At 38.8% G+C, this 11163-nt stretch overlaps 1 protein-coding gene across 1 annotated transcript in view; it reads right to left on the reverse strand.

The window, feature by feature from the left end:
- MKRN1 (makorin ring finger protein 1) overlaps positions 1–10751 on the reverse strand; it is a 460878-nt gene extending 450127 nt beyond the window's left edge. The window contains exons 1-2 of the mRNA XM_044088483.1: positions 10699–10751; positions 4818–4946 (exon numbers count right to left, since the gene is read on the reverse strand). Coding sequence (XP_043944418.1) covers positions 4818–4946; positions 10699–10742 — 173 coding nt within the window. The 5' untranslated portion in view covers positions 10743–10751. The remainder of the gene's footprint in view (positions 1–4817; positions 4947–10698) is intronic.
- Positions 10752–11163: the final 412 nt, after the last annotated feature.

The following is an 11163-nucleotide window of genomic DNA, read 5'->3' on the forward strand; positions in this document are numbered from 1 at the left end:
CACATCACTGTGATGTTGTAAACAGTTTGAAACATTGAGGTTTGGTCTGCTGGACAAATACAAGAGACTCATCTTACCCTCATAGAAACTGCCCTACAAAAGAAACTCGTGAAGTGTCTCAAGGTACAGACCGACTTGGAGGTCGAGAACAAGGGAAGACTTGTGGAGACTAATACAGGCTATTACCTGTGCAGTTACACTGTATTAAGCCAAAGACAGACTACTTTTGTTACCCATACACAGAAGTAGAGATAGGTACACAGTAATCTAAAGCTTTTCTGGGGAATTAAATGTACCAGGCTTCAAACTGTGACTATCCAGAATAGTATTTTCCCAATGAGAAATAGATAGCAGCAGTTAAAATTGGACTCAGAATGCTCTTTATGGTGTCAGAAGCATTCTGGAACACAAGCCTTTGCCATAGGGTAAGCAAAGCTGAAGAACCAAAAGGGGAAAAAAGTGCATGGTTTAAAGGATGGGGAGAACTTCCCAGAAAGGAGATTTTTGTATCCAAAGCAGAGTGCTTCCTTCCTGAACAACCTTTAATCCCCCTACCCACATCTGTAGTAACCCGTTACCAAAATGGGAATGAGAACTTTCAGAACACTGTATGCAAGGTAAAGGCATGTGCCAAGGTAAGAAAAAGGAGGCATGCTAGCCTAATCACCATGAAGCTGTAAACTCTTTATGGGAAAGGTTCCAGACTGTTACATTTCCTGTACTGCAAATCTCTACTTGCATGCAAGAGGATTTGGGAGAGTTGAAAACCAAATTCAGACTATTTTGCCCCCCCCCAAATAAAAAACTACTGATATTGCACTCTATTATATCCAGGTCAAACAAGAGCAGAAGCAAGGGCCCTGGACACAGCCTCTGCACAATTGCATATTTTTTTTAAATCCGTTTCTAAACTTTCCCTTACTTATCCAAAGCACAATAATTTGAAGTTAGCAGTACCCAGTCACCTTTTTTCATGGGAAACGAAAGTTGTGAATCAGGGTGTACTTTAAGAATGACAATCTAGACCCAAAGTTCACACCCCCTCCAAACTGGCACCGGAAGAGGAAAAGTCATAGAATGAGGCACATCTACTTACAGCATCAGGAAAAAATGGAAAGAATATAGTGGGAGCTTCCAAAAGTTCCCAAAAGACCTCATTCAGCTGACAATAATTCAAGAAAACATGACTCCCAAGGTGGTCATGAGGATCAGTCTTCATCCATACCAGAAAACTGGTATCAAGAATCTGTAGGATTTGAATCCCTGTCTAGGTCAGACTCACGGATTTGTCCTCAAGAAAAAAAAAATTATCTGAACTGCTTAACAGTTATTGAAGGTTATATGCCATTACTGACAAATAACCCCCTCATGGAGGTCAAAAGAAAAAAAAAAAACATGCACATTATTAGATGGTCCATGACCAACTACAAGACTGTGACCAGCTAGAAGAGGACTGTGTCCCCGCAGGAAGTCACTTCCCCAAAGACGTATTAAGTAGCATCTCCTACAGAAACTCTGTATTCCAGTAAAGAGGGTTCTCCTGTGCCTGGAGTCTGACACTGGACACAAATGAAGAGGTGAATGACACCCTGGTTCATGGTGGCCTGGAGAATTACACCAGGGGAACCAGGAAAAGTACTGAGTGGTGCAGGAACAACTGCATGTGCGCTTACCATCAGATGAATACAGATTTAGCCTGCTTAGATGCACTCAAGTTAAGCCTTCCTTCTATAACTGCAAAGTGGGGTAAGTATCGTTGCTGTGACAATGGGGGAGGGGCTGTTAAGATTGCTGGAACTCATCGGTTGAAAGGCAAGGTGTCCTAAGTTTACACAAGCAACACATTTACATTAGTGTTTTGGGGACTTTAAGGGTAAGTAGTACATAAAAATCTTGTCAGGGACCCTTAAGAGTAAAATCAGTCAGAAAAACTGCAGGCAACATGTCAACCCATGAACAAAGTGTACAAGCAGTACATCAAAATCTTTCCCAAGTCAACTTGGACAGAACAAAATGCAGTAAATCGTCAGAGTTAAACACTGCAGTACATACCCCATAAATCCAAGAACTCTAATTCCTTTCAAGTAAAATTAGTCTGCCAGGAATAAATGGTAGGCAAGTTGCTGCCACACGCACACTCCACCCAGTAAATAAGGCTTTCAACAAATTTTAACCAACTTCAAAACAAACAGTAAAAAAAATGCATGCCAGTTTTAAAAAAGTACAGCCAAGTCTTGTGGCAGTCTGTTAAAACAAGCGCCTATTAAAACATCTCTCCAGAAAGCACAATAAGATTCTTATTGGGGGGGGGGCAATAAGCTTACAACATCTTCATTATAAGTTTGAGTTCCAAGCCATTCAAACTCTCAGACCAACTCCTGTCAAGGTAGCCCTTCATCTAGCATCGAAAGCACATTTCAGTGTACCCATCTTCTATTATGTCCCTAATGTGACAACCGCTTTCTGTTTGGTTGATATTGCTATCCCGAACAGGTAAAGTCCTATTGGAACTGGTCTTAAAATGGAGTGTTTGCAAATTTACATATAATCTCACAACATTACAGCTAAGGTGTACAAGTCTTCAGAGACTTATTAGCCTTGAAGCCTTATCAAAAAGGATGAAGTTATAAAAACACAGCTTTTCTCATTTAAATGCAAACAAAAACTGAAAAGCTTGAATGCGATATTAAATCATTAAGAGTTTGGAATTCCACTATGATTTACAGTAAATATGAAAGCAGAACACACATTGTCGGTGTTTATCACCATGTACCAATCCTTGCAAGGCAGAGGCAACTTGTCATACACGTTAAGACCCTGTGCACAGCAATGTTTAGAATGGTGAGCAAAGTCCACAAAGGTCATACATAAATAACAGATATGAAGTACTGCTTGTACAAGTCATGAAATAGTAAAAAACAGAGAGATGTGATAGCGTATACAGGACCCCAAATGACAACTGCCCAGAGCAAGAGGTAAACTCAATCAGAATCATTTCTAGCAATATTTAGGTCCAATCCATAAGGTGCCTATGGGCAAGCTAGGCATCAATGGGATGTTCAAGAACACCAGTTTGCATGTAACTTCTAAGGCTCAAGAAACAATCCAAATCTACTCAAATACCCAGTATCAAAAAACACTCATCTGAAGAGAACAAAAGATGAAAACTACCAGCAAGCACAGCCATGAGAAAACAGCTGAATCACAAACTTCAACCAAGCCAGCTAACACAGAAGCACTTGTGTCTTAATCATACTAACTTGCCTAAAACACCCTTATCAGCTCCAAAACCTTATTTATTAGGGACAAAAGAAGTGCCAAGAAATCAGTATTGAAGAGAGAAACACACACGGCCTGCTCCAGATTCAGCAAACAAGTCACTAAGGACAGACTAAATTAACAGTGCCACTGTCAGGGAAAAAAAGCAGTTGAGAAAAGGGGTAAGCATGCCTTAACTCAATTCACACCTATACCAAACATCTACCTAGTCAACAGCTACTGATTGTAGCGACAATCCTAATGCCAAGGCCTGAAACAAATACCCATTTAAAACCATTCTTTGTGGATGCAATCCAAATGCCAAGGCCAGAAAAACATTTCTCAGTGTCAAGGAGAGACTCATTTGCTTTCCTTATCTTTTATTCTAACTTGACTCCATGCTGCTAAAATGAAGTTTGTGAATAAAAATTTTCCAACCAATGTTTAAAATAATGAAAGCTGCCCTGAATCACAGCAGAAGCAGATCTGGATGATGAATTGCAAGGCCTAATCCAAAGAATAATCAGTGAAAGCACAGAGCACAAAGTAACATTAAGTGTTTCAAAGATACAGCAACAAAGGCACAAATTTATAATCTTTCAGCAGTACCCCAGTTGAATGGCTGCATGCTTTGGGACTGACTTGAGAGCACCATACCTCTCAACCCCTTTGAACAAGAAATCTGGACAAAGTCATAAATAATGGGGGAACAGAGGTCCCAATATAGGGACAATTTTTAAAAACTGCTATTACAAACAAAAGTTGACAGAAGAGGTTCTCCATTAGTGTGAATTTTATGAAGGGCATCAAGTCCGAAACTCAAATGTCTAATCATTAAAGACCAAATTCAGACCATAAATATAAGGCAAAAAACTAGACAGTTAAGTATGGTACCCACCTCAGAAAACAGATCCCCTTTTCTTCAACTCCCTTAACAGACCCTTCATTCACCTTCTGCCAGACAACTTCAAGTCTTTTCCTCCAGTACATCACATACTATCTTGCATCATGTTAAAAATACTGGCGACAACCTAGTGGCTTCATAACAAAGGAAAGAGGAACTCTAAAATAAGCGACATCCTTTTATAACACTAGCCTAGAAAGCAACTCCTTCCTTCACTCCCGACTTCAGTCTATCTTTGGTGTAAATTAATTTCAATGACTCTAAATAGCATAAGCAGAAAGTTTTAATTCAGTTTTAAACTAGCAGTTTGGTCCTTTGCAGTATGCAATTTTGGCACCAAACCGGAGGAGGAAGTCAACATTCTTGTGACAGTATGATATTGCATTTTGCTTACATGAACTATTCTTCCAGAAAAGTAGAGTAGAGTTTTACAAATATCTACAAAAGCAAAGACTTACTTTGCCTACACAGGTGGCATTTTCACACTGACAAGTCAGTGCCACTTGTTTCACAACTTAATGGACAAAATGAAATTCTGTCATATTTCCAGTTATATTAATTTCATCAGTTCAGCATTAAAATCAAATTGTATGATACGGGATTCACCACCACATAGAAAATTAATAAAAATTTAACATATCGAGTCCTTTCTTACCTACAGAAGTCTCCATAGGCACAGCAGCCTTTCTGATAATACCGGCACGTCATTGCTGGAAGACTGACCGAAAGATCGTGAGAATAACGGCAATTGCTTCCTTCTTTACAAACTCCATGCATAAAATATCTAAGAAAAGAAAGACAGTCACTTGTGCGGAGCCACGAGATGGCCTGACCCATTATACCACAGAAATAGCATTACAAAAGCTAAAGCACAGCAATAAAGCTAAAAGTTGACAGACACCAAAGCATACTTTTGGTACAAAGACCAAAAACCACTTCTGAAGAACACTACTTCTTTTCAACCATTTCTATTCTGAGATTTTATTTTCTTGGCAATATACAACACAGCAAGAGAACAAAAACAAATGTAATGCAGGACCTCAATGTTACTGCAGAGTTACAGGAAGCAACACAGAATGAACTTCAAGGCAAATGATGGATGTATGTGGCCCAGTGGAAGTAATCTTTTACTGCAAGCAGCAAAGTCTTTCCCTTCAATACCCCATAGGGGTTTCTACCAAATTTAAGGGAAAACAATGCTTAGTCAAGCTTTATTAGCCAGCTTCTACATACCATACTTGTGATTGAAATTCATGTTTTATGTACACAATCATGTAAATTACAATAAATTTCAGAAAAAAAAAGTGGTGGAAAATACTTTGAAATGGTGATTCTTACCATGCTCTATGGGGGGGGGGGGGGGGGGCACTGTAAAAAGCTGACATCTACACTGTCCAAATGCTCAACACTGAAGTCTCAGACAGTGGCATACAGAGATAAAGCCTCGACTATGGCCAGGTGACCAGGTTTGATTAACAGCTCAGGTAGCTGTCAGCACAAGCAGTGAAGATAGCCTTCAGGACAGGAAGGACATGTTCTTGGATGATCCATCATTAGATCCTTGGCGGAGGATGTATGCTCATAAGGTATTGCTGGAGGGGGGCAGAGCTCATGGCAGAGAAGCACATGGAGACATGGCCAATGTACTACAGACACCACTGCATTCCAGCCCATAGATAGTGGATGAGCCATAAAAGGGACAGGGAATTAAGCTGCACACACTCCCAGGCATTGGTGTGATGCTGCCTCAGGTTCCAAAAACTTCTTACTAGCCCCAGACATGGGTCCGGGTTAGCCTGGGAGGATACTAAGGTGGGTCCAATAGACACTGTGGAAGAGGATAACTACCAAGGCCCAGCCTATGGTCACCTCTACAGACGGCCAAAAATACCCACACACAAAACACTGCCAGTTACATGGGTGCTTACATAACCTTAACATTGGTCACTACTGAGCAGCATTCTTTTACCGAGTACAGTATGAAAGAGCACACATCCTAGGCAGCATAAACAGAACCTACCTCACTGACTAAGGTTTGATTACAGAAAGTCATGGGGAAGTTTACAGCAAGAATGGTTTGTGGCCTGCTGACCTCACTCAGGAGGAATCCAAAAAATACACTCGGAAGGCAGTCACTGGAAACAACACCAACTTTAAATGGTGCTTCTGGTACCTCAGCAAACAGCCTTCAAGGAATAACATAAGCCACCAGCCATTCCCATTTTATGTCAAACTGCTCCAATTAAACAATCATCTCATCACCCAATAATCTACTACAAGAACCTGCTTAAACAAACATACGTTTAAAAAGGGGAAAAATATTTTCCCTATACAATAAGTTACAAAACATCATATACAAATATTATAACTTGTACATTTAAATTCACATCTAGATTTTTACCTTTAGATTTTAAAGTATTATAATTTAGAATTAACCTGCTTTCCATTTTTAACTAGCTAAAAAATCCCCACCACTAGCGAGAAAAGATGTAGCAAACACACTAAAGAAACTATCAGAACTCTCATGTGCATTAATAAAGTGTTTAGCTACTGGGCTATCCAAATTCCTATTTCTAATATGGCCCAGATGTTCAAGAATTCTAACTTTTACCATACATTGTCTGTCCAACATACCACCTCACAGGAGTACACCCACACCCTACAATATAAACCACCCCACAAGAAACACGTGAAAACCTTCCCATGGAATCAAATAATTTACCATTAATTTTTCTACCTGAAATGTTCTTAATTCTAGAACATACTTTACATCTTCCACAAAGGAAAGGAACCCATATTAGCCTCCTGGAAAGAAACCTTATTGAAACCTAACAGCTCCCTTAAATTTAAATACCTCTGATAAGAAAATGTAACATGTGAAGGGAACAAATGTTTGAGTTGCTCATCTTCACATACCACTGGCCACAAATATTTCATGGACCTCCTCAAAATATCTATACAATATATATTTTAAGCTAGTTTGCTAAAAATGGAAAACAGGTTCATTAAAAATATTTTACCCCTTTTTAAGGGGGTTAAGCAGGTTCTTGTAGTAGATTGGGTAATGAGAGGATTGTTTAAATTGGAGCAATTTGACATAAAATGGGAATGGCTGGTGTTCCTTGAAGTCTGTTTGCCAAGGTACCAGAAGGACCATTAAAAATTTGGAGTTTGTTTCCAGTGACTGCCTCCGGAGTGTATTTTTTGGATTTTTAGTGTTGCTGTGCGTTTGGACTCACTCAGGAGGAAATAGCTGATGCCACCCCACCACCATCAGTTATCACCCAGGTGTTCAACAGAATGCTACAAAACCAAGGTTGAGTATACAGGTGTTCACTCACATTATCCTTTGTGCAACTCACTAAATGTTAATAGCAAACAAATACCATGGCACAAGGCGGCCACACAACTGCACTACCACCCCAGTCCATTCACAAGGGAAGGGAATCACCCCAAAAATACAGTTAAAAATGCTACTCTACTAGCTTAACTACAGAACTAAATACCTCGGTATACCAGTAGTATATATCTTTAAACTTATTTCCTCTTCTGACATTCTGGGCCATCTCAGCAAACGATGCCACACACAGAATTACCACCTTTCTGGAGTGAGTGGATTTTTAAAGACAAACTGTACACACTTGTAAATTTTAGCATTCAAGAGGCTAGTTAGGAAGACAATTTACGAAACAGATATGAGCATTAATTTAATGCATATAGCAAAACATGCACCTTAAAAGCACATTTCCAAACATTTGCTGAAAGTTACTATACATCCCTGGGCACTCATGAGAGCTCCACCCAGTTAAGGAAAAAAATATATATATCTCTGAAGAAATGCTAGCAAAAAACAATTTGTTTAGTTTACAACCACGGAATGTCAATCTCCTAAACAATCTTCATAGGAAAAATTCTCCATGACAGTATCATTTACATAAACCAAAAATTCCACAGAATTTGGTTTCAGTAAAAAGGCAGTAGTAAACATAAGAATTCTCTGATTTATGGCATTGAACACTCGCTTAGCAGGAAAATTCTAAGTCTGTCAAGTTTCTGTACTCCAGATAGTCAAAGCTGGATGGCACAGTAAAAGCTACCACATAAAAAAAAAGACCTAGCAGATGCAATTAAAACCCATGAAAGCTGTAGATGTATGCTCCAAACCAAAGTGCAAGTATCAGAAATAACAGTTAGACATAAGCAAATGCGTCTGGAAGGGAAAGTCAAACAATAAGTACTAATTTAGAGCTCTACTGTAAGAGCAGCAGTCAACCTTAGACTAGTTTCAAAAATTAAATGGGTGAACTGTGACATCTACTAAATTAATAGACTAGTATGACTGGTCATCCCATATCCAGGTTTACACTCTCAGTGTTGTATACTATTACTCTAGTCCCCCTAAAAACTATTTAATTTCAGCAGAATTGGATTCTACAGTAACCAACCAAGAGGACCCAATGTTATTCGTTTTAGAGAAGTCCAACAGTGGAAAGTTTTACAGACTAGAAAGCTGTAAAACAGCTTGGGATTTCTTGCATATCCATAATTTGAAGCAGGTCCCAAATGTGTCGCTCATCTGACAAAAATGCTGTGATCTGGGAGAACATTAACCCCATGAGCAGAGACAAACATTAACCCCATGAGCAGAGACAAACAAAGAAAGTACAGTGTAGGTCAGTGCAGCATTCCAAACGTTACATGAATGAACGGGTAAATTGCCATCAACTCCTCAGTCAATGTGACAGTTCTTTAAACTCGAGGAACAAAATAACACTGCCATAGGTGATGGGGAGGTAGTCCCACATCCCCTTACTAAACAATTTCCTCCAAAAATTGTACGAGCTCAGGGAAAGGGATAGTTTGATGTAGCTATCCCAATACACAACAGTCAAAGAACCAATGACCTACAGAACTGTCCTACAATCTTAACCTCAGACACCTTACTGCAAGACTCTGTAAGAGTAAGACACCACCTCCTCCTGGTCAATTTGGTAATTTCTCTAGGCAACTTTTAGGTTATATAGTATATTCTTTTAAGCGTGGTGATTCCTTACAAGCACTTTGGACGCTAGAAAGCTTTCCTGGACAGCATGAGACATGAAGGGTGCATAAATTATAACCTAAATGATTGGCATTTTAGCGACTATGTGTGGGATAAGACTGGGTCAATCATACAGTTTTATTATCCGTTAGTTTAGATCCGAACCCATTGAAACGTGAAAATCCAATAAAAATTAGTTTAATTACTTGTTCAGCAGCCCTTCTACTTAAAAGCCAAGTAGATAAAGTCTTAGAAAAAAACACTACTGCTATATCCTTTTATATTTGTGGAGGATATGCTTATGAAAGTCAAAGCATATATAAAGCTTGATCTAATACTTTCATGAATGGTACTAACAATCCACTTAGAATTTCTCACTGAGCTAGCAAGGGATCTTTTCACATCAAAACTAACTCATCTTTAGCTTAAGACTTTGCTGCAGATCAATTCAATCCAATGCAACACACACTGCAATGGTAAGCCATAACAATTCTGCACCTCTACTCATGTGTCTATGACAAAAAGACATGCTGCAAGCTTAATTCTAACCGAGCATGCAGGCACCTCTTTACAGCTTTTACAAACCATGAAATTGGGTACAGTAGATAAATGACTGAACCAGAAGAGAGAGTCGGGAAAATTTTATGTGCACACATCGCTGATAACTCCCAGTCCTTATTGGCAGCAGATGCTATGAAAATGTGACCTCCACTACCTGGAAAGTGAAAAGAGACAATGTGTGTGTGTGTGTGTGTGGGGGGGGTAGGTATTTACCAGCTGACTACACAAGAATGGTGAGCCAACCAGAGGTCCGATTCAATCTACATTCAAATCCTCAGAGGGTATGAAGAGAGGAATGAAAACCCTATCAACATTCATTTGAGAGATCAGTTAAATGAACTCCAAAGTATAGCCTGTAAATAGGGCAAATTAAGTGCTCACCCTCCCAACACCAACCTGCAGGACCATGTTCTGCCAAGGAAGAAAATGGAAAACTATGAACAAAATTAAAAAAACTTGAAAATGTCCATTTCCACATGGGCCTGATTCACAATTCTGACTATAGCATTGAGACTCGATAAGATCAAATATCTTCATATATAGTGGGCACGCAGGTTCCACCAGCAACTTTATGCTTATGTGTTGCCCAGCTTCAGCTTTCTAAAACTACCACAGGTGCATCATGCAGTGTAACATACAAGCACATATTTACATAATTTAATTTTTTCCAAAAATGCAGAGCACATTTAAACACTGAAAATTAGCCTTATGAAGATGGCAGAAACCTTCACATTACGGGTTATGATGGTTACATGCATTCTCACTAAGATCAGACTGCTTATCTCAGAAGGGTTATCAATTGCTTCCTTAAGTAATCTGCAAATTAAACAGCCACTTTAAGCAAGAGCCAATGACAAAGTGGGAAAGGGTAATAAAAAAAGGAAATAAGCAGAAGAGGGCAAGAGTCAAACATTTTTAATTTTACGAGGATCACCTTCTCAGATGCGGAATGTGTCGTGATCTTGTGTAGCTGTCCATTCTTCTAAACTGCAAAATGAAAAAATTAAAACTGTACATTCTAAGTTTGATAAATTTTCCTGTAGATTTCAGTTTACTGAATAATGTAATTTAAATTACTCCTGTTGCAATTTTACTTTTTACAAAAAAAAAAATACATTAAAAGTTTCCTGCTGCTACAGCAGTACAAAGCAAATAAAACTAAATTCACATACAGAAAGCGCTGCCAAAGATTATTTTCAGAATGTTACTGAAACGCAAAAAAAAAATAAATAAATAAAAAGAGTTGCATTGTCTTATCAGCCAAATTGTGAAATGTGCTTTACATTACTCAAATTTTTATAGATTTCTGCCACCAATCACAATGATTCACATAACATGGAAATGCTGAGTTGCAGTGGAAAACTATAAGAGACTTAATGATTCACTTACCAGAGCATAT

Source organism: Protopterus annectens, chromosome 11.part0 (assembly GCF_019279795.1).
Source record: "Protopterus annectens isolate FY-2018-M chromosome 11.part0, PAN1.0, whole genome shotgun sequence".
Lineage (NCBI taxonomy): Eukaryota > Metazoa > Chordata > Ceratodontiformes > Protopteridae > Protopterus > Protopterus annectens.